This window comes from Phoca vitulina, unplaced genomic scaffold (assembly GCF_004348235.1).
Source record: "Phoca vitulina isolate PV1807 unplaced genomic scaffold, GSC_HSeal_1.0 scaffold52, whole genome shotgun sequence".
Taxonomy (NCBI): Eukaryota; Metazoa; Chordata; class Mammalia; order Carnivora; family Phocidae; genus Phoca; species Phoca vitulina.
This window is the reverse complement of record NW_022589755.1, coordinates 11,260,162-11,287,405: the sequence shown is the minus strand read 5'-3', so window position 1 is coordinate 11,287,405 and position 27,244 is coordinate 11,260,162. Positions and strand designations below refer to the sequence as shown.

General features: G+C 60.0%; 2 protein-coding genes across 5 annotated transcripts in view; both read left to right on the top strand.

Moving 5' to 3' along the window:
* GRIK5 (glutamate ionotropic receptor kainate type subunit 5) overlaps window positions 1–3,216 on the top strand; it is a 53,398-nt gene extending 50,182 nt beyond the window's left edge. For both annotated transcript variants that reach the window (XM_032388035.1, XM_032388037.1), the window contains exon 20: window positions 2,215–3,216. In XM_032388035.1, the coding sequence (XP_032243926.1) occupies window positions 2,215–2,643 (429 nt within the window). In that variant the 3' untranslated portion in view covers window positions 2,644–3,216. The remainder of the gene's footprint in view (window positions 1–2,214) is intronic.
* A 4,123-nt stretch (window positions 3,217–7,339) lies between these two features.
* Window positions 7,340–27,110, top strand: ATP1A3 (ATPase Na+/K+ transporting subunit alpha 3). Of its 3 annotated transcripts, none has more exons than XM_032388309.1 (23): window positions 7,340–7,440; window positions 11,963–12,052; window positions 12,191–12,250; window positions 12,646–12,849; window positions 14,234–14,347; window positions 14,460–14,594; window positions 15,287–15,404; window positions 15,544–15,812; window positions 17,353–17,551; window positions 17,629–17,738; window positions 17,821–17,955; window positions 19,836–20,028; window positions 20,330–20,505; window positions 20,594–20,730; window positions 21,025–21,175; window positions 21,258–21,426; window positions 23,960–24,114; window positions 24,191–24,314; window positions 25,108–25,253; window positions 25,622–25,752; window positions 26,098–26,199; window positions 26,677–26,768; window positions 26,976–27,108. In XM_032388309.1, exons 1-23 carry the CDS (start codon window positions 7,435–7,437, stop codon window positions 27,002–27,004), a joined length of 3,045 nt encoding a protein of 1,014 aa, XP_032244200.1. In that variant the 5' UTR covers window positions 7,340–7,434; the 3' UTR covers window positions 27,005–27,108. The 3 variants fall into 3 exon arrangements, with proteins under 3 accessions (XP_032244200.1, XP_032244199.1, XP_032244198.1); XM_032388308.1 differs by having other exon boundaries at window positions 7,420–7,440; window positions 11,924–12,052; XM_032388307.1 differs by lacking the exon at window positions 7,340–7,440 and adding an exon at window positions 7,621–7,800 and having other exon boundaries at window positions 26,976–27,110.
* The last annotated feature ends 134 nt before the right edge of the window (window positions 27,111–27,244 follow it).

Sequence of the window (27,244 nt, the reverse complement as noted above, 5' to 3'; positions counted from 1 at the left end):
AGGCCGCCAATATGCTGTATATGACCTGTATTATTTATTACATGTAACACCCTAAAATTTAGCAGCTTCAAGCAGCACACTTACGTCAGTTTACAGTTTCTATGGGTAAGAAATCTGGGAACAGCTTAGCTGGGTGGTTCTGGCTGCCAGGGTCTCTAGGGAGGTCACGGTCATGCCATTGGCCGAAGGCTTGCCTGGGGCCAGAGGGTCTGCTTCCAAGGTGGCGTACAGCCTCCAGATGCACTTGCAGGATTCTGATTTATGGTGACTAAGTGATGACACGGAGAGGCCAGTGCTACTGAAAGGAGATTTGTATCACTTACGCTTCCCAGGAGGGGTCATGCCACACGGCACCGGGCCGCAGGGGAAGCACCGGGCTTTGTCGGGAGCTGGAGCTGGGGGAAAGCCTGGGCCTTGGACCTCACTGGGGTTTCTGCACGGAAGGCAGGGCTGGCAGGGAAAGCAGCTCCGAATTGGCCAGTGTGGATAATGTTGATGGGCTCTGGGCTAGAGGGGTGGTCTCTAGTGGTGTGGACCTGGTCCTGGGTGATTTAGGGCAGCTGGGTGTGAGAGTTAGGTTAAGTGAGTGAGGGGGGGGGCAGGTATTGGGATTGGCTGGTTTGCATATGAAAGGTGGGCTCCCAGCCCTTTGCTCTCCCTAAGAATTGTCTAGCTCTGGGAGGGCCAGTCTCTCCCTGGCCAGCAAGATTCTTAAGATGTCAGAACATCCTGAGGTAGAGTAAAGAACAGGAGGAACACACACTCCCCTGGCAGTTGACAGGAGGCCTCCGGCTCTCACACAGGGACCTTCTCCATAGGGCTGCTTGGGTGTCCTCACACCGTGGCAGCTGACTTCCCCCAGAGCAAGTGACCCAAGGGCAAACCCAGCAGAGGCCAAACATCAGCTGACTAGTTAGCTGACTAGCTGTATTCTGAGGGTCACACAGCAGCCCTGATACAAAGGCAGAGGGGACTACAGGGGGCGGGAACACTGGACGGCAGGACCCTGGAGGCCGCCTGCCTTAACCCCCCCAGGCGCCGCCCTCACAGGGACCTCTCCCCAGACCCAGGCTTTGTACACTCAGCCCCATACTCCACACCTCCCCGTGGATGTCTGACAGGTAACCCATGGAACATCACGTGGCCAATGCAGAAGTCCTGCCCACGCACCAGACACCACCATCATTCCGCTTGCTCAGGCCAAGGTGGGATTACCCTTCACTCTCCCCTTGCTCTCAGCCAGTCCTGTTGGCTCCACCTTTGAAACATACCCAGAATCCAGCCCCTTCTCACCTGCTTGGCCACTGCCACTAGGCTTGCCCTTGGCCTCCCTAGTCTGTTCTCAACACAGTGGAAGTACCGCAGTCCTCAAAGCTCCCCAGTGCCCCCCACCTGACTGGGAATAAAAGCCAAAGCCTTACAGCAGTCTTGGGGCCCCATTGCTCCTCTGACCTCCTCTTCTCCCTCTCCCTCTGTCCCCCTGCGTCCCCCATTCCAGCCCCCCTGCCCTGCTGGTGGTTCCCCCTGCCCCCCAGCACCTCTGTCCAGCTCAGGCATCTGCCTGCTCTCCTCCCAGGCTCCAGGGCTCACCCAGCACTGCCTTTCAGTCTCACTGGAGCTCTTCTTCGCCATGAGTGTTCCCTCACGTCCCTACTCTAGGTGCAGCATCACCCCACCTCTCTTCCCGATTTTATTTTTCGCCAAAGCACTCATCACCAGCTAACCTGCTACCTACATTTACAGCTTTGTTATTTATTTATTTTTGTCTCTGCACGCTGGAAATCAACTTCCACGAGGGCAGAGACTTCCGTCTGTTTTGTTCTCTGCATACAGCAGGTGCTCAGTAAATGTCTTGCAATCATGGTAGCATGAATGAGAGGCAGAAGATGGAAGTCAAGCAGGAGGTAGTCAGACTGGGGAGTGATAAGAAAGGGAAAGAGAGGAGCCCAGATAGGAGGTGAGGGCGGACTCGGGGAGAACCCCCGGAGAACGGAAGCGGAGAGACGGAGGAGTGGAGAGGCGAGGCGGAGAGGTGAGACAGGCAGAGCCCGGGAAGAGCAGAGGCTGAGAGAGGAACGGAGAGGAGGAGTGGAGCTGGGGGAGGCCGGGAGGGGAGAGAAGACGCAGAAGCCGGGCGAGGGGGCGGCGGCGAGGAGGGCGCTCTCCTCGCGGGTCGGCTGGTGACCACCGCGCCCCGCCCTGCGCCGCCCACAGGTGTCGGTGTGCCAGGAGATGCTGCAGGAGCTGCGGCACGCGGTGTCTTGTCGCAAGACGTCGCGTTCCCGCCGGCGCCGGCGCCCGGGCGGCCCGAGTCGGGCCCTGCTGTCGCTGCGCGCGGTCCGCGAGATGCGCCTCAGCAACGGCAAGCTCTACTCGGCCGGCGCGGGCGGGGATTCGGGCGGCGCGCACGGGGGCCCCCAGCGCCTCCTGGACGACCCGGGGCCGCCCGGTGGGGCCCGGCCCTCCGCCCCCACGCCCTGCACCCACGTGCGCGTCTGCCAGGAGTGCCGGCGCATCCAGGCGCTGCGGGCGTCCGGGGCCGGCGCGCCTCCGCGTGGCCTGGGCGCCCCCGCCGAAGCCACCAGTCCGCCCCGGCCGCGGCCCGGCCCCGCGGGCCCCCGCGAGCTGGCCGAGCACGAGTGACCACGGGCGGAGCCGGGCTGGCGGCCGGACTGATCGCAGGGACGGGGTCCGCCCCAGGCCCGGGCCGCCCCCGCTTCCCCAGTGGACAAGGGACGGGACTTGTGCCCCTGGTGCGCCGGACGCCACAATTTTGCCTTCGGCTCACGGTGAAGTCCGAGGCCCGGCTCCGGAGCCTGCCTGCGCCCCCTAGTGGACTCATCAGAGGGTGCCGCGGACCCTACACTCCGCCCCCCGACTGCGGACATGAGCGCAGGAACCGAAGACTTCAGGGGGCCGGGGACTGCGGGTGCCGCTCCAGAAGCGGAAAGCAGTCCGCGAGGAGAGCCCATCCTGGGACTGCTCAGGCTCCCCAAGACTTGACACAGCCCTCCCCACTTCTGGAGGAGGGGAGGGCTTCTGGGCAGATGGGTGTCCCCTGGCGCCCCTCAACTCTTCTCTTTCTCTCTTTTTTTGGGGAGAAACCTCGGAATTTCTATGAGACCCCCCCAGGGAGGAGGTCAGTTGGGCCCTCATCCCTCCCCCCTGCCACACCCCAGTCCCTGTTGGAATAAAAAAAAGAACAAAACCCCAAAACTGGGGATAGCTGGGTCTCATTTCCTGGGGGCGTGAGGGCATTAAAGGCTTGGGCTCCCCAGAGAGTCTGCTGAGAACCACACACAGGATGGTCACTCCTGGACTCTCTCCACCCTTAAGGGGGCCCTGCCCTCAGGCAGCAGGTCAGCCCAGGCCCTGGCAGCTGGCCCCTCTCACTGACCTTCTCTCAGGACAGAGGGAGGCTGTGACAGAGACCCTGAGACAGATGGAGAAAGATGCAGGGATCTGGAGAGGCGGAGACACCAGGGAACAGAGACACAGAAAGACAGAAACCAGATGGGGTTGGGGGGAAGGGAGGGTGAGTGAACTGCTCAGTGTGGCGGTGCCTGGGGCGGCCACACCGTGACAAGTGTGTGCTGGGGCCAGGGTGATTTGGTGACTTTTTAATTGTGGGCATGTGTGTGTATGTGCACCCGTGAGGCTGTCTTCAACTCTGTGAGTGTGACCCCGTGTTTCTGCTGAAAGTGTGCCTCCCCAGCCCCCAAGAGAGGAAGTGGGAAATCCCAGTGGGGTGGGGGGGTGGCTGCAGGGCTGGTTGAGCAGGGAGAGAGGTGGGTCTGCTTTCTGTCCCCGCCTTCCCCCGCTCCGCTGGAGGTTTCCACTGGAAACTGCAGCTGGGAAAGGACGAGTGAAGGTCATACAGCGAGAGCCATAATGAGGCCGAGTAGAAGGGGGAGACAGAGATGGGGAGAGAGGAAGAGATGGGGCAGGGGTGGGGGAGAGAGAGAGATGGGGGAGAGACTAGCAGAGGGGCCGAGAGGGAGGGGGAGAGGCAGAGGGAGACACCGTGATTAGGTGAGATGGAATGGAGAAGGGGACAAGAGACTGAGACAGGCGGGGAGACAGATGAAGCAGGGAAGTTAAGAGACCCCGGGGAATTGGGGCTGAGAGAAGCAGAGATCGAGGTGGGACAGAGATGGGAAGCCAAAGAAAACTAGATGGAGAGGGGAGGGGGCGGGAGCGCTGAGGAAAGCCAGACTGAGTGGGACCGGGCTGGGAGACGGGAGGCTGGGCCCTCCCCTCGGGCAGGCTGCCGGGACCCGGGAGCTGTCCTTCAGCACCGGCCTGGTGGGGACCGGCGCGCGCTGCCCTGTCTCCCTTGCGGGGCTGGCCTGCCTTCGCGGTGCTTGGGCGGGCCACGTCCAGGAGACCCCGCCTGGTACACAGCACCCCCAGTCTCCACCCGGCCCCTTCTGTGTCTCTGGCTTTTGCTGTGTGTGTGCTCCTCGGGGACAGGTGTGGGGGCGAGCTTGTCTCAGGGTCTCTGTTGTCCCCACATCTATTGCACAGACTTTAATCAATGTCTCTGCCCTTGGGCCAGACTCTCAGTCTGTTGAGGTGACTAGAATATGATTGCAGACATTTCTGGTCTCTCCAGCTCTCTGTCCCCATACCATGCAGCTGATCTATGAAGTCTCTCCCCATTTCTGAGTCTCCCCACCCCTCCCTGTTTCTGCTCCAAGTATCTCCCTGGTCTTTATCTCTGAGTCTCCCCGGTTTGCCAAATGTGTCTCTGTCTGGCTCTCTATGTCCCTGTGGCTCTCTGTCACCTTCACTGAGTAATTCTGTTGCTCTGTTTCCCCCCATCTGTTTTCTCATCTGTCTTTGCAGGTCTCTGTCTTTGTCAGTCTCTCTGTTTGTATCTGCCTCTACCTGGTTCTGAACTGTGTCCATTTCTCCTCCTGAGTCTCTCTTTATGTCTCTCTCACCAAGCTCCCCTGTCCCTGTCCATTCCTGTGACCTTCCTAAGTCTTCCCTCCTCCCCCCCAACTTCCGCAGAGCCTCGCGCTGGGAGCACGGTGCACAGTCATCAGTCTCTCCAGGCTCGTGTTGAGGAGGGAGTGCATAAAGGGGGACATAAGCCTGTATCTGGGGTGTCGTGTGGGGGGCCGAGGTCTCCCCCAGCCAAACTGGAGAACAGGGAGAGAGAGAGCCTAAATCTCCTGGGATCCAAACACCTTTAGGCATCTCTGTCCCCCCAGCCCCCTTGCCCATGGTCCATCCCTGCCAGAAACAGACAAGGTGGTGGGGGGGGGACAATATGTTGACAGATCCTCCCCCCACCACACACACCCCCAGGAAGGGGGCAGAATTGCAGAGGGGATCTGGGGGCCAACCACCTGGACTAGAAGATGTGGCTCCCCCCCCTTCCCCAGTCTCCATGGAGACAGGCCAGGTCTGCAGGCCCAGCCTCCTTTGCTGCATAGTCGGCCTCCCTATTACCATGGCAACAAGGGACAGCAGGGAGGGATGGGGATGGGTCAGAGTACAGGATTGGGCCAAGGCTCTGGGTGCTGGGGAAAGCCAGAGAAGCTGACTCCCTGTCCCCCTTTACTCCCGGATCCTGTCTCCTTGTCCATGTTTGTCTCTCTTCAGCTTTGAATCTCTGTCTCCTCTCTGTTTATCTTTTGTGTGTGTGTGTGTGTCTCATTCTGGCTTTTAGCCTTTCACATATTTCCCTAATCAGGCCCTTAACCTTCACCACCCACCCCCCATGCGCACCAGGCTCACTCTGTGTCCCTTGCCTGTGTCCCCCACGCCTCCACTCCCACAGGTGGGGAGGACACCCGCATTCTGAGGAAGCTACAGGGACAGGCTTTCACTTGCCCTCTGCCCTGTCTATAATCCCCAGGGAAAGTCTGAGGTGTTCCTCAGCAAAGAGTGGGGGTGAGAGACTGTGACTGCTCAGGCTTCAATGGGTGGCGGATGCGGTGTGGTGTGTATGTGGCAGGCCTGGGGTGTGCGTGGCGTGTGGGTGGGGGCACTGGGGCATGTTTGCAGGTGCAGCAAAGTGTCTAGCACTGCAATACGTGATGTGTGCAGTGTGCGAAGCGTGGGGACAGTGTCGTGAGATCTGTTCCTGTGAACTATTGTTCTGTGTGTTAGTCTGCGTGCACCTTTTTGTCTGTCATTCACAATTAGTGACGCTTTGGCAATTGTGCCCCGTGGACTTCTGCTCCCTGGGGAGGAGTGTGTGTGGTTATGTGTGTGCTGTTGTGTGACTGCAGCAGGGACCACAAAGGCTCATGGGGTGTGTGAGGGAGTGTGCGGCCTGTGCGTGTGTGATGGTCCCTAGTGTGGGTACGTGTTGGTCTGTGGGTTTACGGGCTGCGTGGTTGTGGGGCTCTATGTGCAATGGTACAAGGCCAGGTGCGGTGGAGGGTGGGATGTGCATGTCTGTGATGTAGTGTTCAGAGGGTGTGAGTCAGTCCACACGGCCGTTTATGACAGCGATTGTAATTCTGTTGTGGTGTGATGGGGGGGTGCATTTTATTTCCACATGCTGGTGAATCTCTGGGGTTATGTGATGGGGTAGTGTAGTATGTATGTGAGGGTCCACGCTGGTGTGTTCTGGAATGTGATGGTGAAACTGTGCTGGTGTGTGATGGGGTGGTGGATGTGCGCGTCCTCCCCATCTGGGCTATCTGGGTGATGCTTGTGTGTGAGTGTGAGGCTGTGAGGTGTCTTCCGTGTACACTCGCGGTTGCGTCTCCCTGTATAACTGCCATGGTGCGGGGGGGGGCACACTAGTCAGGGGACCTCGAGGCTCATTTCCCCTCTGCAGCACCCCTCCGAACTGTAGGATCTTCCTTGCCTCTTAGGCTCCCTCCAGCTCCCCCTCCCGAACAACACCCCCACAAGGTCTCCAGCCCCCCCACCCGTCCGCTGTGTCCCCCGCTTTATTGTTGGTGGTTTAAGGGGCTTTCCCCCCACCCGGTGTCCACCTCCCCCAGCGCACCCCTCTCCCTGTGGCAACACCCCCACAGTGAGGGGATTTTGGGGGCGCTCTCTCCCTCAGCACCCCACTGCGAGGGTCTCCAGGTTCCTCATTGCGGGGTCTCCGGGATCCCCCTTTCTGCAGCGCTCCCCCTTCTCGGCCATGCCGCCACTTTGCGGAGGCTGGGGGGCGGGGAGGACAGCTGCAGTACCGGGGGCGGGGCCGCAGGCCGTCCGTCAGGGCGGCGGCGCTCCTGATTGGCCGGCGCCGGCCCCCCCGCGGGCGCGGGCATATGAGGAGGCGGAGGCGGCGGCCGCCGCAGACTCTGTGCGGGAGGGCTGCCGGCAGGACGGACGCGCGGACCGAGGCGCGGGCGCTGCAGAGGCCCCCCAGCCCGAGCCCGCGCCTGAGCCCGCCCTGAGGCCTCTGCCCCCGGCCCCCGCCCCGCCCGCCCGCCCCTCTCCCCCGGAGCCGCCAAGATGGGGGTAGGTGCTCGGGCCGGCCGGGCCGTGCGTGTGTGCGACACTGTGGGTCCAGTGACATCGGGTGTCTGCGGGGGGCGGGGGCTCCGGGACCCCTGCGCTCCGGGGCCACGTCCGCGGGACCCGGCCCGTCCGTCTGGTTGTGCCGCTGGTTGAGCGTGTGCGCGGGGCCGCCTGGGGCCGCGGGGTCTGTGGCGTATGTTGGCGTGTCTTTGTGTGCGGGGTCCGTGGGGCACCGACCGGCCCTCTCTGCCTGCCCTGGTGCGGTTGCACGCTCCATCGTATGCGTGCGTGTGCGCGTGTGTGAGCTCCGGGCTCTGGCAGGTCCTGCCAGCACCGTCTGCCAGCGACCGTGCGGCCCAGGTTGTGTCTGTCTGCATTCGTGTCTGGGTGTGTCTGAGAGCTGGCGTTTGTGTCTGGGGGTGTTGAAACCCCTCTGCTTCCCTGGCCGGGTGCGGACAGGTCCAGGCTATGGAATGAACACCAGATGACCTCTCTTTCTCCTTCCAGGCCTGGATTGGGGGGTGGGGGTGCTCCGCAGTGCGGCGGGTGGCCTGGGACTGTGGTGTGTGTCCATCCCCTAATCTGAGGAAGCTGATATGGGGGGGGGGGGCTGCTGGGAGAAGCAGGAGAGCCGTGGCAGCGAGACTGAGTGCCTGGCTGAGGGTGCATGTGTACACATGTGGGGGGGGGGGGGGTGGGGGAGTGTATGGTGCATGTCTGGCTATGCCCTTGCCTCTGTGTCCGTGTGTCCTTGTCTGTCTGTGAGTCTCTCCAGCAGATGCCGCCTCCTTCCCTGGCTGACCACCTGATCCCCTCTGCAGCCCTGGATTTCTCCCTGCGTGTCTGGGGCGGGGCCATGGGGGGAGAGTGGGAGATGGAGGCGGGTGGGCTGGGTAGGAGGAAGACAGAGGGTCGGGATGGGAAAGGCTAATGGAGAGGGAATATGAGGGATGGGGAGAAAGATGGCGGATGAAGGCTGATGGGCCCAGGGATAGAGGTGGGGGGGTGGGGCTGCAGATCTGTGGCTTGGGGTGGGCGAGGGGGGATGGGGAGAAGAACTGGATGGGAGAGGACTGGGAGAGAGAAGGGGGGGAGGTGAGAGTCAGTGATGGCTTCCAGGTAAGTGGAATGGAGGGAGGGAGGTGTGGACAGATTGGAGGAGACTGAGACCTAATGCCCCAGGGAAGGAACAGGGAGCATTAGGAAAAGAAGAGGGGACAGGAGAAGAGAGGCGCTTTAGACATGGGTTGCAAAAGAGAGGCAGAACCCTACGGAAAGAGTGAAAGAAATAGGCAGAGACAGAGAGAGATGCTCTGAAAGAGACAGAGAGAAAGAGACATAGACGTAGAGACAAAGAGAGACACGGTCAGAGAGACATGCAGAGACATGGTGAGACAAAGACATGGAGAGACATACAAGAGACAAAGAGAGAAACTGAGTCTGAGATTAGGAGACCCAAGGACAGACATTTCCTATCCAAAGACGACCAAAGTCAGCTTGAAGGGTGGGAGGAGGAGGCAGAGAGCAAAAGGGGAGGTGGAGAGAGAGAGATGCTCAGAGATGAAGGCTCCAGACACCCTGAGAGGGGGAGCCAGAGGCTGGCCAAGGTGCAGAAGCTGTGTGAGCTGGCGGGTGTCAGGGGGAGGCGGACAGTGGAAAATGGTGAGGAGATGCAGAGACTCGCTGCAGCGAGACAGGCGTGTCCCCCACCCTCAGAGGTGCTCCCGCCCCGCAGTGCGCCCATCTGGGCCTCCTGCCTTGACTGGGAAAGCCTCGGCTCCCCCTCCAACAGATGGAAGCCCGCCCCCAAGGGAGTCTGGTCATAGCAAGGGCACGCAGGACCCAAGGCTTGCCTGCCAGGGACGGGGCTGTCCCGGCCCCCTCCTCCCTCAGACCCAGGGGTCCAGGCCCCCCCCAGCCCCTCCTCCCTCAGACCCAGGGGTCCAGGCTCCCAGCCCCTCCTGCCCCAGACCCAGGAGTCCAGGCCCCCCCAGCCCCTCCTCCCTCAGACCCAGGGGTCCAGACCCTCCAACCCTTCCCCCTGAGACCCAGGAGTCCAGGCCCCCCAACCCTTCCTCCCTCAGACCTAGGAGTCCAGGGCCCTCAGCCCCTCCTCCCTCAGCCCCAGGAGTCCAAGGCCCCCAGCCCCTCCTCCCTCAGACCCAGGGGTCCAGGCCCCCCCAACCCCTCCTCCCTCAGACCTAGGAGTCCAGGGCCCTCAGCCCCTCCTCCCTCAGCCCCAGGAGTCTAAGGCCCCCAGCCCCCTCCTCCTTCAGCCCAGGGTTCCAGGCCCCCAGCCTCTCCTCCCTCAGACCCAGGGGCCCAGGCCCTCAGCCCCTCCTCCCTCAGACCAGGGTTCCAGGCCCTCAGCCCCTCCTCCCTCAGACCAGGGGTCCAGGCCCTCAGCCCCTCCTCCTTCAGCCCAGGGTTCCAGGCCCCCAGCCTCTCCTCCCTCAGCCCCAGGGGTCCAGGCCCTCAGCCCCTCCTCCCTCAGACCAGGGGTCCAGGCCCTCAGCCCCTCCTCCCTCAGACCAGGGGTCCAGACCTCCAGCCCCTGCTTCCTCCAAGCATCAGCTCCCAGCCTTCCCTAAGGTTTCAGGGGTGGGCTGCTGGTGTTCTCCCGCACTCCTGCCAGGCCCCCATCTCTCTCCTCTCCTGCCTTCCCCCTCATTTCTCTGCCTGGACCCCATGACCTTCTATCTCCACATCTCTCCATCCATGGGGCCCCCGCCGTGGGCAGGTAAGACCCCTCCTGGCACAGGGAGTGGAGACGTGCTTTTGAGTCAGACGCAGTGCTGCTGCAGGGCTGGCCCAGGGCCAAGCCTCCCCCCCACCCTCTGAAACCCTCTCAGAGGCTCCCAGGCCTCCAGGCTGCAGTAACCCCCAGGCTCAGCCCCTGGGTCTGGGGGCCGGCAGCAGGCAGCTCAACCCGCTACAAGGTCATGAGGGGATTAGCATTGAGCTGCCTGAGCCTGGGATCCCGGCTTGGCCCTGGGCCCGCAGGATCTGTCAGCAGCCCTCTTCCAGCACCTGGCCTCGCCTCACCCCTCCTGCCAGCCTCCGGGGACACTGCCTTCCCCATCTGCCCAAGCCCCCCGGCCTGGAACCTCCCTCACCCCCTCACACCACATCCAGTTCAGGCCAGGCCTGGGGCTTCTGTACCCGAAATCCCAGACAGCTCCTAGTCTGTCCTCCAGAGACCTGACCTTGCCCATCCCCTGTTCAGAGCTGTCTGTGGCTGCCACCAAGCCCCGAGAGAGAGGCCAGGGCCCACAGCTTGTCAGTCAAGACCCTCGGGACTGGCTGTGTGTCCAGCCAGGCCGCCATCCCTGTGCATAGTAGGCTGCGTCCCGGGCTTTTGTCCCAGCTGTGAGCCACACCCGCAGTACCCTTTCCTCTGTCCCTGCCAGGCCTGTGCGGTCTCCCAGGATTAGCTGGGTCCTTCGAGAGGCAGAGACTGAGACACCCATGGGGCTGGGGAAAGGGGCCCAGGAAAAGAGCCGGGGAGAGAAGACGGGGAGAGTGACAGAGGCGGGGAGACCTGGAGCTGGAAGGACTGAAATGTTGAGACAGGTCGCAGAGTGAGACAGCCAGAGATAGACACGGCGGTTGAAACGGGACAGGCAGAGAGGGAGAGACACGCCAAGCATTCTAGAGGACACACAGCTCGAAAGCTGAAGACAGAGACTCATGACAGAGAGAGGCGGAGAGCAGGACGGGGAAAGACACGGAGGCGGAAATCCCGACACTCAGAGACAGTCTGAGATCCCGAGACACATCGATTCTCCCAGAGAGAGATTCAGCCAGACGTGGGGAGAGATGGTTCAAGAGATGCAGACAGACGTTGTGTGAGACAGAGAGACCTACAGAGCCAGAGATCAGACAGACAGACAGACAGAATTATACAGAGACACATGCGGAGAGACTCAGAGGCAGAGAGACAGACGACATAAAGAGATGAAGGAGATAGAGCAGGGAGACAGAGATGGAGAGATAAAGAGGTAGGAGACAGAGAGACAAAAAAGAACAATAAGACAGAAAGGGACAGAGACCTCGAGAGACAGCTCCAGAGACAGAGGAAGACAGACATAGCAAGAGACGGACACTCCGGGAGTTGGGACAGGCCCAGGGAGAGGGAGGAAGAGACATACACAGAGACAAAGAGACACCAAGTGACTGAAGGAGAGAGAGCCACAGAGATAGGCACAGAAACAGAGAGAGAGACAGAAGCACAGACAGACCCGGACAGAGACCCTCGGGGACAGAGACCCAGAGATAACACGGCACCAGAGACGGTGAGGCCAGTCGAAGAGACGAGACCCACGGGTTCTGAGGGACAACCACCCAGAGACACGGGGCAGAGACAGGGAGGTGCCGGCGACCCCCAGAGCCAGCCCCTGCCTGATGCGATGCGGAGGCAGGCCAGGGTGAGGGTGGGGCCCGGAGGGCCAGTGTCCCCCTTGTAACCCCTTCTCGCCCGCAGTCTGGTGGCTCTGACAGCTATCGTGTCGCCACCTCGCAGGACAAGAAAGATGACAAGGGCTCGCCCAAGAAGAGCAAGGGCACCAAAGAGCGCAGGGACCTGGATGACCTCAAGAAGGAGGTGGCTATGGTAAGCCCCACCCTCCGTGCCCGCACACCCTCCCAGAGTGGAGCTGTGGCTGGGGATGGGCCTCATGCTCTCAGGTCCTGCCCCAGCCCCCGAAAGGCCTTGGTTCTCACTGCCTCCCCCCAAACTCTTGTTCCTCAGACAGAGCACAAGATGTCGGTGGAAGAGGTGTGCCGGAAATACAACACGGACTGCGTGCAGGTGTGGCTGGGCCCGAAGGAGGAGCACCTCTGGGAGGGGGCTGGGGGCCTGGACCCCTGAGTCTGAGGGAGGAGGGGCTGGGGGCTGGGACCCCTGAGTCTGAGGGAGGAGGGAGCTGGGGGCCTGGACTCCTGGGTCTGAGGGAGGAGGGGCTGGGGGCCTGGACCCCTGAGTCTGAGGGAGGAGGGGCGGGGGGCCTGGACCCCTGAGTCTGAGGGAGGAGGGGCTGGGGGCTGGGACCCCTGGTCTGAGGGAGGAGGGGCTGGGAGTCTGGACTCCTGGGTCTGAGGGAGGAGGGGCTGGGGGCCTGAGTCCTGGGTGCCTGGGGTGCTTGTGAAGCATTGGGGCACCAGGCTGGCTCAGGGAGGGTCCTGTGTGAGTCCTGTGTCCCCCAGGGTCTGACCCACAGCAAAGCCCAAGAGATCCTGGCCCGGGATGGGCCCAATGCGCTCACACCACCGCCTACCACCCCAGAATGGGTCAAGTTCTGCCGCCAGCTCTTCGGGGGCTTCTCAATCCTGCTGTGGATTGGAGCCATCCTCTGCTTCCTGGCCTATGGCATCCAGGCGGGCACAGAGGACGACCCCTCGGGCGACAATGTGAGTGCCCTCCAGCCTGCCCTGCACCAGGGCCGGGACATTTAGGGACGCAAACCCCGCCCCGTTTCTCCTGCCCCTTCCGGCTTCTGAAAGCCCACTCTCCAGCTGTGTCATCGGACCTGCATAAAAGCAAAGCCAAGTAACTTGTGTGCCATGTGGGGTGTGTGAGCTGAGGCTCTGTCCCAAGGCTTTGTGATCTCGGTGGCCTTGGGGACAGGCACCACCAGGTGGTCATGGCCTGAAAGGTCCCCCCCCAAAAGTCAGGACTCTGGTGTAGAGAGCCAGACATCCAGCTACTGATCTGTCAGGACCCATCCCCCAATGCAGGGGACACACAGGGGGACACGTGCGCATAAACACAGACCCGCACCCTGGCCACGTGGAGGTCCTTGCACATGCACGTGCGCGCACACGTAGACTCAACACCGTCACGCCTGCCACAGACTCAGACACAGTCGCCTAGTTCAGACACACAAACACGGACACAGACGTAGACAGACAGACAGAGGAACTCAGACATACACAGAGCTGCAGGCCTAGCCTGGGGACAGACAGACAAACCTGCCAGTCAAGCACGGACAGATCGTATTCCCAGACATTAAAACCCGGGGTGCCTGGCTGGCTCAGTCGGAGGAGTGTGCGACTCTTGATCTTGGGGTTGTGAGTTCGAGCCCCACATTGGGTGTAGAGATTACCCAATAAATAAAACTTAAAAAGGGGCGCCCGGGTGGCTCAGTCGTTAAGCGTCTGCCTTGGGCTCAGGTCATGATCCCAGGGTCCTGGGATCGAGCCCCGCATCGGGCTCCCTGCTCAGCGGGAAGCCTGCTTCTCCCTCTCCCACTCCCCCTGCTTGTGTTCCCTCTCTCGCTGTGTCTCTCTCTGTCAAATAAATAAAATCTTTAAAAAAAAGAGATTAAAACTCAAATAGGCAGATAGACAGACATGGAGTCTCAGACCCAGGCAGAGAGAGACAGACAGAGATCCACATACAGAGACTCAAACACAGTCCCATAAATTTAAAGCCAGGCATGCAGACTGTCAGACAGACACACTGACTTAAGCACAGACAGACACGTGGATGGATAATAGCATACGCTCAGATTCTCAAACTCAGGCAGAAAGACAGGTGGACACACAAAATCGAGAGATGGGCTGACCTAGAGACTCAAACACACCCCATGTGCGGAAAGAGGGACCCAAACATGAACAGGCAGAAGGACACACGGACCCTCAAGTAGACAAAACCTGGGGTCAGACACATAAATACGGACCCCCCCCCCCGCCCGCTCCTGTTGACTCAGGGTTTCTTTCCCGGATTCCACAAATCTCGGGGTGAGGCTGGTAGGGAGCGGCTCTGAGGTACAACCCTGTGCCCCCCCCACAGCTGTACCTGGGCATCGTGCTGGCAGCTGTGGTCATCATCACCGGCTGCTTCTCCTACTACCAGGAGGCCAAGAGCTCCAAGATCATGGAGTCCTTCAAGAACATGGTTCCCCAGGTGAGGGGGGTCCCGGAAGGGGTCAGGTGGGAGTAGGAGGTTGGGGGTGAGGTGTGCCATCCAAGCCCAGGCGGAGAGCTGGGGCACTGACTCTTCTCCACTCGGCCCCCAGCAAGCCCTGGTGATCCGAGAGGGTGAGAAGATGCAGGTGAACGCTGAGGAGGTGGTGGTCGGGGACCTGGTGGAGATCAAGGGTGGAGACCGAGTCCCGGCCGACCTACGAATCATCTCAGCCCATGGTTGCAAGGTGGGACCGGGACCTGGGGCCCAGCTCTGTCCTTCCTGGAGTGGCTCTGGGGTCCAGGCTCTCAGCCCCCTCTTCTTCAGACTCAGAAGTCCAGGCCCCCAACCCCCATCCTTCAGATTCAGGAATCGTGCTCCCAGCCCCCTCCTCCTTCAGACCTAAGAGTCCAGGCCCCCAGCCCCCTCCTCCCTCAGACCCAGGGCTCTAGGCCCCAGCCGCCTTCTCCCTCAGACTCAGGAGCCCAGGCCCCCAGCCCCCTCCTCCCTCAGACTCAGGGGTCCAGACCCCCGACACCTTCCTCCCTCAGACCAGGGGTCCAGACCCTTAGCCTCCCCTCCTTCAAACCCAGAAGTCTTGCCCTCAGCCTTCTCCTCCCTCACACCCAAGAATAAGGGCCCTGCCCCGCTCTTTCCTCAGACCCATGGGTCAGACCCCCAGCCCCACCTTCGCCAGGATCCAGGAATCCAGACCCCTGGTCCCCACCCCCCAGACGCATCAATACCTTAGACCTTGGCAAGAAGCCTCTGCTTCCCACCTTCAAGAGCCCAACCTCTAGCCCCCCGGCCACCACTCCTTCACCCAGGTGTCCAGGCCTCTCCTTACGACCTCCATGCATACAGCCTCAGCCCCATGTCCTCTGGACAAGTGCTCCCTGACCCCAGGGCTGAGCCCTCTGTCCCTTCACCCACCCTCAGGTGGACAACTCCTCCCTGACCGGCGAATCGGAACCTCAGACCCGCTCTCCTGACTGCACACACGACAACCCCTTGGAGACTCGGAACATTACCTTCTTTTCTACCAACTGCGTGGAAGGTGCGGCAGGGTGTGGTGGGGGCACCCATGTTGGGGCAGGGCTGGTCCAGACAGAGGGATGTGCGTCTGGGGCTCGGGGCCCCCCGAACCTCGCCGAGACCCCATCCCCAGCTCAGCCTACCCTGCTCTGGCCCCCCAGGCACGGCTCGCGGCGTGGTGGTGGCCACCGGTGACCGCACTGTCATGGGCCGCATTGCCACGCTGGCTTCAGGCCTGGAGGTGGGCAAGACGCCCATCGCCATCGAGATCGAGCACTTCATCCAGCTCATCACCGGCGTGGCCGTTTTCCTGGGCGTCTCCTTCTTCATCCTGTCCCTCATTCTCGGATACACCTGGCTCGAGGCTGTCATCTTCCTCATCGGCATCATTGTGGCCAATGTCCCAGAGGGCCTGCTGGCCACCGTCACTGTAAGGCCCGGAACCCCACGTCTGAGGGAGGCGGGGGCTGGGGGCCTGACTGCCATGTTCCTGAGGCGGACAGCTGGCACACTGAGGGCCGAGCCTCCTGGGTCTTGAATGACTGGGTCTGGGGACTCAGAAGGCCTTCTTAACGAAACAAACAAAAATCTTGAGGCACACTGCAAAGCATGAAGGGCTAACAGCCTATCATGTTCTTTTTTTTTTCTTTCTTTCTTTTTTTTTGGAGAAAGAGGTGGCGGGGAGGGAGTAAGTGAGCAGGGGGAGGGCCAGAGGGAGAGGGAGAGGGAGAGAGAGAATCCCAAGCAGACTCCCTGCTCAGCGCAGAGCCCGACACAGGGCTCGATCCCACGACCCTGAGATCATGACCTGAGCCAAAATCAAGAGTCGGAGGCTCAACTGACTGAGCCACCAGGCGCCCCGTCAGTCCTATCACTGTCTAAGTTAACTTACACAATTAAGATGTACACCCTCATGGGGCTCCTGGCTGGCTCAGTGAGGGTAGCACATGACTCTTGACCTCGGGGTTGTGAGTTCAAGCCCCATGTTGGGTGTAGAGATGACTTAGAAATAAAATCTTAAAAAAAAAAAAAAAAAGCAAGTGCACCCCCATGGTAAAAAGTCTAAAGAATAGATTAAAATAGTTAAAAAATAAAATAAAATAACGCCCCCGCCCTGCCCTGCTGCCCAGCAGTCAGCCCCACCACAGAAGTGCATCGTCTACACCGCTCCCGGGCAGGTGTGGGCGTGTTCCAGCCTGTGGCTCAGCGCTGACAGTACATAGACCAGACCGTCCCAGGAATTCTCTTCTGCTGCTTGATTCTTTTTACTTAACATCTCCTGCAGCGTTTTCCCCATTAGCATGTGCAAAGCCAGGGTAGGTCCAAGGCTTTTTACAGATGTGGGGTCACGCGTATGGATGCCCCGGCTGTGAGTCTGGGCGCGTGCAGGTGGGCGGCACGCAGACTGAGTTCCCCAGAAACCCCCTCCAGACCTTGTCCGGCTTCTTCCCCCCAACCCAAAGGTTACCCCTACCCTGGCTTCCAGCAGCATCACCGTACTGCATAGCAACGGAATAATTGAGTCCAAACCCTTGCTTCGGGCTCAGTTTTATGCTGGACACGATGTTCTTGAACTTCATCCTTGAAGGTGCAAGAAGCCGGACCTGCTCTTTCCCATTGCTGTGTATCATGCCACCTTTTCCCCCTGCGGTTTATTTCCCCCTTCTGCTGTTAGTAGACGTTGTTTCTCGTTCGGGACGATTAGGAAGAAAGCTGCTGTGCACAGAACAGTAGCTGCCTTTGGGGGCGCATCCGAGCCCACTTTTGTTGGTCCGTGCCTTGGGATGGAGTTGCCGGACAGCAACACTCTTCTGTGTGTGCGTCTGTCTTGTTGCTGCTTGGTGTTCGGGGGCAGCGCTCTTTCCTTGGACGGGCCACCCAGGGTGGGTCGCGGGCGCTCGCATCACTGGTGCAAGCCTGCCGCCCGGCGGTCCCCATGACTGGCCCGCCCCCGCTGCGCCCCCCCCCAGGTGTGTCTGACGTTGACGGCCAAGCGCATGGCTCGGAAGAACTGCTTGGTGAAAAACCTGGAGGCTGTCGAGACCCTGGGCTCCACATCCACCATTTGCTCAGACAAGACAGGGACCCTCACCCAGAACCGCATGACGGTCGCCCACATGTGGTTTGACAACCAGATCCACGAGGCCGACACCACGGAGGACCAGTCAGGTGAGGGTAGGGCCCCGGCGGGGACCGAGGGGGTCTGGCCCCGAGGCGCTGTGACAGGGGACATGTGCCTCCTTCAGGAACCTCGTTCGACAAGAGCTCGCACACCTGGGTGGCCCTGTCCCACATCGCTGGACTCTGCAACCGCGCCGTCTTCAAGGGAGGTCAGGACAACATCCCTGTGCTCAAGGTGGGTCCGGCTGCCCCCCTCGCCTCGGCCCTGCCCGTGGCCACCGCCACTGCTCTGCTCTGACGGCCCTCTGTGCCCCCAGAGGGATGTGGCTGGGGATGCCTCTGAGTCCGCCCTGCTCAAGTGCATCGAACTGTCGTCTGGCTCCGTGAAGCTGATGCGCGAACGTAACAAGAAAGTGGCTGAGATTCCCTTCAATTCCACCAACAAATACCAGGTACTCCAGGGCTGTCTAGGAGAGCTAGCCTGGCCCTAAGTGTCTCGGTCGTGCCTGTAAGCGGTCACCTCTGCCCCACTGCCCCCCTTGCTTTGGACAAGTTACTAACCTTCCAGAGCCTTGGTTTCACCATCTGTGAAATGGGAATGATAGTGTCCGCCTGGTTAGGTGAGGAACAGGCTGACCCAGGGAGTGAGAGCAAGGTCTCTGCCGGAGTGGGAGGCAGAGGAATAAAGATCTTCTTATAGCAGAGAGTGGGGACCCGCCGGAGAGCTCTCATTCATTCCACAAATATTTGCTTGAACAGCCACCGCACGTCAGGAGCATGTTTTAGGTGCTGGGGTACCTTTGGCAGTGAGTGAAACAGTGGACATGGAACGGACAGTCTAGTGCTAGAAGACAGACGATGACAAAAGCATGAGGAAGTACAGAATATGCTGGCTGCAGGTGTCTGGGGCAAGAGTGTTCTAGGCAGTAGGCATAGCATGTGCAAAGGCCCTGAGGCAGGAGTGTACTGATGTGTCTGAACAACAGCCAGGCAGCCAGGATGGTGGAGCAGGGAGCCAGGGAGTGTGCTGGAGGTAAGGGCACTGGGTACCTGGCCAGGTCCTCTTGGGCTCATGGGCCGTGGAGAAGACTCAGGTGTGGACTTTTAAGAGGGACACGAGCCACGGGAGGGCTCTGTGCGGAGGAGAGATGGGACCTGACTCATGTTTTTAAAAAGAGTTTCACTGAGATATAATTCATATATCATAGATCACCCACATAAAGTGCGTAATTCAGCATTTTGGTATATTCACAGATACGTGCAATCAGCTCCACAGTTATGGAACATTCCATCACGTCAAAAAGAAGCCTCACACTCCTTAGCTATTTTCCCCCTCCTCCCCCATCTCGTCTGATTCCTAAGCAACCACTCATCTACGTTCTTGTCTCTATGCGTTGGCCTATTCTGGACATTTCGTATAAATGGAATCCTACGATACGTGGTGTTTTGTGACTGGCATGTTTCACTTCGTGTGATGTTCTCAAGGTCCATTCACGCACGTTGTGGTGTGTGTCGGTACTCCGGACCTCTCTGTGGCTGGGTAATGTTGCGTTGTCTGCATAGTCCACAGTTTGTTGATCCCTTCATCTGCTGACGGACATTTGAGTCATTCGCCCCTTTGAGCTACTGTGTGTGATGCTGCTGGGAACTTCACACACACGTTTCTGTGTGGACACACTTTGTGTGTCTCGGGTGTGTGTGTCCCTGGGAATGGCTGGCTCATCTAGTAACTCTACTTGTAGCCTTTTGGGGGGCTGTCAGACTATTTGCCAAAGTGGCTGCCCCGTTTTCCACTCACTCACATTTCTTAAAGGATCCTCCTGGCTGCTGTGGGGAGGAAGTATTATGGGCTGGGGAGGGCAGACACAGAGACTCAATGTGATATTCCCTATGAGAGATGAGGGTGGCCGGACGGGGAGGGCAGGGGAGCAGGTGAGAAGAGGTCAGAATCTGGGTGTATTTGAGAGATGAGCTGAGCAGATTTGGTGATAGGTCAGATGTGGGATGAGAGGAAGCCAGGTGAGGCAGGGAGAGGGCCATGTATCCTAGGGATGTCCATGATTTTTGTGAGCGAGCCCCATGGGCAGAAACATCTGTGAGATGGAGAGACAGAAATGGGCAGGGGTGAGCCGGGATCTCTGGGAGAGACTTTGAGAACCAGATGGAGATCTCTTGGGTAGAGAGTTTGAGGCAGAGAGTTTTGCATTCTGGGGGAGCCCCAGCTGTGGTCTGTCCTGGCTCCCATGCCTCTGGGCGGAGGGTGGGGGCCGTCCCCTCCCCCAGCTGGGTCCCGCCGAGGCTCAGGCATGCCCGCCCCCCACCCTCTCCACAGCTCTCCATCCACGAGACTGAGGACCCCAACGACAACCGGTACCTGCTGGTGATGAAGGGCGCCCCTGAGCGCATCCTGGACCGCTGCTCCACCATCCTGCTGCAGGGCAAGGAGCAGCCCCTGGACGAGGAGATGAAAGAGGCCTTCCAGAACGCCTACCTGGAGCTCGGCGGCCTGGGCGAGCGTGTGCTGGGTGCGTACCTCGGGTGGGGCTGACTTGGTGGGGGAGCCCTTGAGGGTTTGGAGGGGCGTGAGGCTGTCCGGAGCCTGGCTCAGAATAGGCCCTCCCAGAATGCATCATGAATGAATGAATGAATGAGCGAGTGTGTGTATGAACGAGAGGGGAAGGCATCTTTAGGGGATGAATGTTGACAGACTACGCCCCCGGCTGGGGCTGCCCTGACAGCAGGGACGCTGGCGGCCGAGAGCTGTGGGCGGGGAGGGTGGCCGTCCGAGGCTGGAGCCCTCATGCCCTCACCCCATCCTGCCATCAGGTTTCTGCCATTACTACCTGCCCGAGGAGCAGTTCCCCAAGGGCTTTGCCTTCGACTGCGACGACGTGAACTTTACCACGGACAACCTCTGCTTCGTCGGCCTCATGTCCATGATCGACCCGCCCCGGGCGGCCGTCCCCGACGCAGTGGGCAAGTGCCGCAGCGCGGGCATCAAGGTGTGGCCTGGGGCAGCCGGGGAGGCGGAGGCGGGGCCCCCCGGGGGGCCGGCGGTGAGGCTGGACCATCCCCGAACAATGCCCGCAGGTCATCATGGTCACGGGTGATCACCCCATCACGGCAAAGGCCATCGCCAAGGGCGTGGGCATCATCTCCGAGGGCAACGAGACAGTGGAGGACATTGCTGCCCGGCTCAACATTCCCGTCAGCCAGGTCAACCCCCGGTGAGGCCCGTCCCCCCCCCCCAACTCCGGCCTCCCTCCGGGACGGCCTGTCCACCTTCCTTCGGCTCTCAGCACCTGGGTGCCACGCCTCCTGCACGTGTGAGGACGGGCAGCGTGGGGAAGGGCTGCATCCGAGCTTCCCTGCTCACGAGCTGTGTGAACTGGGCAAGTCACTTACACCTCCTGAGCCTCGGTGTCAGAGCCCGGTCTTCCTGCCTCTCCTGTTTGTGGGCTCGGCCTGCCTGGCTGTCCATGAACCCCCATATGCCCTGACCAGCCCTCTGCTCTTCCCAGGGACGCCAAGGCCTGCGTGATCCATGGCACCGATCTCAAGGACTTCACCTCGGAGCAGATCGATGAGATCCTGCAGAACCACACCGAGATTGTCTTCGCCCGCACGTCCCCCCAGCAGAAGCTCATTATTGTGGAAGGCTGCCAGAGACAGGTGCGCTTGGGCTGAGGCCCCCCTCGGAGGAGGGGGCTGGGGCCGGGCCTCTGGGCGTCATCCTCACCCCCTCTCCCTGCAGGGAGCCATCGTGGCTGTGACCGGGGATGGTGTGAACGACTCCCCCGCCCTGAAAAAGGCTGACATCGGCGTGGCTATGGGCATTGCCGGCTCAGACGTGTCCAAGCAGGCAGCGGACATGATTCTGCTGGACGACAACTTTGCCTCTATTGTCACGGGTGTGGAGGAGGGTGAGTTGGCCAGGGAGGCCCTGGAGACTGGGATTCCTGCCAGAGGCCCCAAGAAGGGCAAGAGGAACCGGCCAGGGCTGTGGCGGAATGCGCGGTAGGAAGACACCAGAATCCTTCCGAGCCCCAGTGGAGCCTGCAGCTTGTCCTTTCCAGTCTTCCTCTGCCCAGTGGGGTTGGGGGCTCCCTGGGGGCAGGGCTGAGCTGACGTGCTTCTGGGGCCCAGTCTGGCAGGCGAGGCAGACGTAGAAGCATTTTTAAAATGCCTGTAAGGGCAACCACGGGGAAGCCGAGGGTCCTTTCGGGAGCCCTGTGGGGGCCCCTCACCCAGCCTGGGGTCAGGGGGGCAAAGGAAGCTTCTAGAGTGGATAGGAATCACTATGTGGAGTCCCAAGGGCCGAGTTGGAACGTTCAGGTAGAGGGGTGCCAGGGAAGGGAGCTGCGGGCAGAGGGACAGAGCGTGCACGGGCAAGGTGTGTGAGGGGGCCCGTGTGTGGGGCCGGACCTGGTGTCTGGGGCCGGGAACACTGAGTCCAGACTGCGGAGCCGATGGGCACCGCCGCCTCCTGATGGGCCTTGATGTGGCCACAGATGGAGCTTGTTCACATTTAATTTTATTCTGATCATCAAAGCAATTCCCGATAATTATAGGAAATATAGACAAGCATTAAGAAGAAAATTGGAATCACCCATAACCTCACCATCCAGAAATAATCACTATTCATGCTGTGGTGCATTTTCTTCCAGTTTCTCTCTCCCGGTTGAAATGTCCCCAGGGTAAAAAAATAATGCATGATAAAAGAGAGCCTTAAGTGACAAATTAAATGCTCTTATCCCTTGCCTCCTTGTCCCAGAAGACATCGTGGTTAATCTTTTCTCCTTCCCCAAGACATCTATGTGTATGCAGTGCACACTCTTATGGACACACCGGTCACACCTTCCAGACATGCACTGGGCTGCTACCTTGTGTCTCTTGCCTGGTGCTGGAGAGAGAGTCGGGAGCAGAGCAGACAGGGTCCCTTCCCTCCAGGAGCTGGGAGGGGCAGCTTTAGACAAGTTAACAAATGAATCGTAACATAACAAACATAGTTGTAAATTGTGGCAAGTGCTGAGAAGCCAACAAGTGCTATGCATGATAGATAATAACCATGGTCATACCCAGATAAGGGTGGGCAAGGCAGGCCTCTTGGAGGTGGGGGAAAAAAAACCCCCACAAAGTTTAACTTCCAGTAGGGGAAATTCTAGATATACCGCAGAGCAAAGAGCACAGTGGACCCCCACGTCCCCATCCCCCAGCTCCATCACCACTCATGGCCCATCTTGTTTCGTCTCGACATACACCCTGGATTATGTTGAAGCACATTTCAATCATCATTTCCTCCATGAATACTTTAGGAAGAGACACCAGCAGTTTGTGAAAGGCAGAGGATGCACTGCGGGAATAGGAAAGAGTGGGTCTTACTTTTACACAAAGGTGATCAGACCATTCGTACCACCGTGCAGCCTGCCTTTCTGTTCCACGTGAATGACATTATCTTGTTGCTCATGCCTCTCAGCGCACCCGAGAGGGTGGGAGGCAGTGCTGGCTGGGTTAATCTTTAGCTTCTTTTTTTTTTATTTTAAAGATTTTCTTTATTTATTTGAGAGAGAGAGAGAGCACAAGAGGGGGGAGAGTCAGAGGGAGAAGCAGGCTCCCCACCGAGCAGGGAGCCCGATGTGGGGTTTGATCCCTGGACTCCAAGATCATGACGTGACACTTAACTGACTGAGCCACCCAGGTGCCCCTAGCTTCTTTTTACTCTATACACACTGGGCTGATTGAGTTCGTATTGAGATATGACGTGCGCACAGTAAGCTGGGCAGCTTGGTGAATTTTTACACGTGTACACCCATGCAACCACTAGACCCCAACCGAGATAAAGGACATTTCCAGCCCCATTAGGGTTTCGTCAGGTTCCCTCCGGCCCATAGCTCCCCTCCCAGAAATAAACTGTATTCTGACTTTTAGCACCATACAATAGTTTTGAACCTCATCTAAATGGAGTCATGCGATATGAGTGCTTTTGTGTCTGGCTTTTTTCACTCGACATGACATCTGTGAAATTCCTCCGTGGAGTTGGGTGTGTCAGCAGCTCATTCCTTTTTCTTGCTGAGTGGTATTCTGTTGTATGGAGGGACCGTAGCTCATTTATCTACTTGCATGCTGATGGGCATTGGGGTCAGTTCTGGGTTTTGGCTATGGGGACTAATGCTATGGTGAACCTTCTCGTACTTGCTTTTTGGTGGACATAAACAGTCCTAGGAGTAGGATTACCGGGTCAATAGAGTAGGGGGGTGTTTAACTTTAATACAAACTGCCAAATGGTCTTCCCAAGTGGCTATATTCCAAGAATATTTGAACAGGGTGCCATGGTTGAATGTTTGCGCGGGAAGGTGGACAGGTGGGAGGGTGGATTGGAAAGGACTCGGGGACTGGGCAGGGAAGGGGCGGGGGCCAGGGGGCCTGGGATGGGATCTGAGCCTGCCCCTGCCTCAGGCCGCCTGATCTTTGACAACCTGAAGAAGTCCATTGCCTACACCCTGACCAGCAACATCCCTGAGATCACACCCTTCTTGCTGTTTATCATGGCCAACATCCCACTGCCTCTGGGTACCATCACCATCCTCTGTATCGACCTGGGCACGGACATGGTGAGCCCCAGCCACCTTCTGGGGCCTGGGAGGGGAGGGCCCCCCACTTCCTCCTCACATGGCCTCTCCTGCCCAGGTCCCTGCCATCTCATTGGCATACGAGGCTGCAGAGAGTGACATCATGAAGAGACAGCCCAGGAACCCACGTACTGACAAGCTGGTCAATGAGAGGCTCATCAGCATGGCCTATGGGCAGATTGGTGAGGACGGGGGACCCCACCTGGTTTATGGGTGGATGCCCAGTGCCTGCCCCATAGTGGGTACTCTGGAACCTTGTGTTGGATGAGTGGGCTGAAAGCAGGATTTGGTGCTGGAGGTTTGGGAGGAGTGACTTGCAGAAGGGTAGTGCTCCCCAAGGTAGGGCCAGGACAGGTGGAGGACGGGCCTGGGGGTGCATCTGAGGGGCACATGGGACACCGAGTGGCAGATCAGGGTTGGCGCCAGGCTGGCCACTGCAGAGCCCCCTGCTCAATCCCCCTCCGTGGTGGACAAGACAAGATCAGCCCGTGAGCGCTCTGGGGGCAGGAGTGACCCCCATCCCGTGCCACCTCCTCCTCACCCTGCTGCTGGGGGCACCACGTGCAGAGCCTTGGAGGTGCTGAGCTCCCCATTGCTGGGAGTGTCCCAGAAAGCAGAGGCTTCAATGGTGGTGGTCAGAGGCCCGGGGAGATCATTCCTGCATCGGGGAGCCTGTCAGACCAAAACCTGGGGGGTTCCCAGGGTTTTATTTAGGTGGCCTGGGTCAGGTGGGGGAGAGCCCCCAGGTGAGTCCCTTCCCAGAGGCTCCTGTCCCAGGTGGCCCATGGCAGGCGCTCACCACCAGGTGGCGCTCTCAGGTGGCACGCCGGGAGCCCAGCCTCAGATGATGCTCCGCAGTGCGTTCTGAGGTAGCCTCCCCCCAGCTCCCAGTGGGAGTCTCACAGGGCCTCCCAGGTGCACTGGGCTGGCTGCTGGCCCCGACCTGAGCCTCTCCTCATCTCCTCCCCCCTCCAGGAATGATCCAGGCTCTCGGCGGCTTCTTTTCCTACTTCGTGATCCTGGCAGAAAATGGCTTCTTGCCCAGCAACCTGGTGGGCATCCGGCTGAACTGGGACGACCGCACCGTCAATGACCTGGAGGACAGTTACGGGCAGCAGTGGGTGAGTGGGTGGGCCCTGCAGCACTTGGGGGGTGTCCCAGTCAGCACCTCTGCCCACAGCAGGCAGGAGCTCCCGTCTGCTGTCCCAGCCATGGGGGGCTGCTTCCTAGGACGACCCCTCTGCCCCGGGAGCAGCATCGAGACCCCTGCCCGGGGCTTGGGCCTCCTGGCGCCCGTGGCCCAGCCCACCGAGGTGCTCGTGACCTCTGGCCATGCTCTGCCTCACCAGCCACAGAGGGGAGGCCCCATCAGGACAGAGCCCCCGCCTGCCCTGGGCCGGTGCAGGGGGTGCAGACCGGGGGTGGGGGGGCATGTGGGTCCCGGGCTGGGGCTGACTGCCGCCCCGCATGCTTGTCATCGCTCCTGCAGACGTACGAGCAGAGGAAAGTGGTGGAGTTCACGTGCCACACGGCCTTCTTCGTGAGCATCGTGGTCGTCCAGTGGGCCGACTTGATCATCTGCAAGACCCGGAGGAATTCAGTCTTCCAGCAGGGCATGAAGTGAGGGCCGGCGGCACGAGGCTCTGTTCTGTCCCATCCGTGTGTCTGTCTTTACCCCTGAGTGATTTCCTCTCGCGTGGTCACATCTATCGTGGATTCTCTCCATCTGTCCCTCCGTGTGTATTGGGGGGGCGAGGGTGTCACTTGGGGTCCCCCTTCCACACCTGTCTGTGTGTTGCTGTCTCTGTCGGTCTGCCTTTCTTCTGTTGCCATCTCTCTGTCTCCCTGTTCGTCGCTCTGTCCGTGTGAGCCCAGGGCTGTCTGTCTGTCTCCGTGCACCTCTGGCTGTGCCTGTCCCTGGGGGGCTGGGGGCCGGGTAATGTCCAGCCTTGCCTGTGCCACCAGGAACAAGATCCTGATCTTCGGGCTATTTGAGGAGACGGCGCTCGCCGCCTTCCTGTCCTACTGCCCTGGGATGGACGTGGCCCTCCGCATGTACCCTCTCAAGTGAGTGCCCCTCGCGCTCCCCGCCGCCTGCCCCAGGATCCTCCCAGGAGCCTTCCCTGTGGGACATCCTCACACACCCCACGTGGCTCTCAAGCCCCACCTCTCCTGCTGTCTCTTTGGGGACCCCCCCATCACAGTCCCTGTTCTTTTTTTTTTTTTCCTCAAAGATTTTATTATCTTTAAGTAACCTCTGCACCCAGTGTGGGGCTCAGACTCACAACCCTGAGATCCAGAGCCGCCTGCTCCACCGACTGAGCCGGCCAGGCGCCCCACGGTCTCTGTTTTGATGCCACTGAGCCCCCCCGGTGGACATCCTCACAGAGGGGCACTCGGCGGGCCGCGGGCCGCAGCCCGCAGCCCCGGCCAGAGGGCAAGGGAGAATCCCCCCCAGGGTGGCCCTCCTGTTCTCCAGACTCCGCCTCTCTGTCCCCCGGGACGACCCCTCACCGACGCCCTCCTGCTCTCCCATCTCTGTAGGCCCAGCTGGTGGTTCTGTGCCTTCCCCTACAGTTTCCTCATCTTCGTCTACGACGAGATCCGCAAACTCATCCTGCGCAGGAACCCGGGGGGTGAGGGGGCTCACCGGCTGGAGGGCGAGGCTGGGGGGCAGGGGCGCAGGTGGAGGGGTGGGGGGGCAGAGCACTGTGCTGACCTCTCTGTCTCCCCCACATCCCTCCCTCTCCCTTCCGGTTTCTCCGGTCCCCCTCCTCTCTGTCTCTGTCTCTGTCTCTGTCCTATGCCCTTCTCCATGTCTCTCTCTCTCTCTTTGTCTCCAGGTTGGGTGGAGAAGGAAACCTACTACTGACCTCACCCCCCCACATCGCCCGTCTCTTCCCTGCCCCCCCAAGCCCAGGACAGCCCCCACCTGTCCTCCCATTTTGTATTCTGGGGGAGGGGCCCTCTCTCCCCGTGGCCCCACCTTGGCCCCTACCCCCTCAATTTATCTCCTGCCTCCCCCCCTCCCCACTCTGGCTGGCTGCTCTCTCCACCCCACCCCCCGACCCCTCTCTCCCTCTCTCTCTTTTCTGTGTCACTATTCCTCTCC

Excerpts from the sequence above, each read along its gene's own strand:
- ATP1A3 (XM_032388307.1), top strand. The coding sequence starts at position 7,636 with ATGTTGGCGTGTCTTTGTGTGCGGGGTCCGTGGGGCACCGACCGGCCC. Across the intron at positions 20,029-20,329 it reads CCTGGGCGAGCGTGTGCTGG|GTTTCTGCCATTACTACCTG; the intron begins GTGCGTACCTCG and ends TCCTGCCATCAG. Across the intron at positions 20,506-20,593 it reads GCCGCAGCGCGGGCATCAAG|GTCATCATGGTCACGGGTGA; the intron begins GTGTGGCCTGGG and ends CAATGCCCGCAG.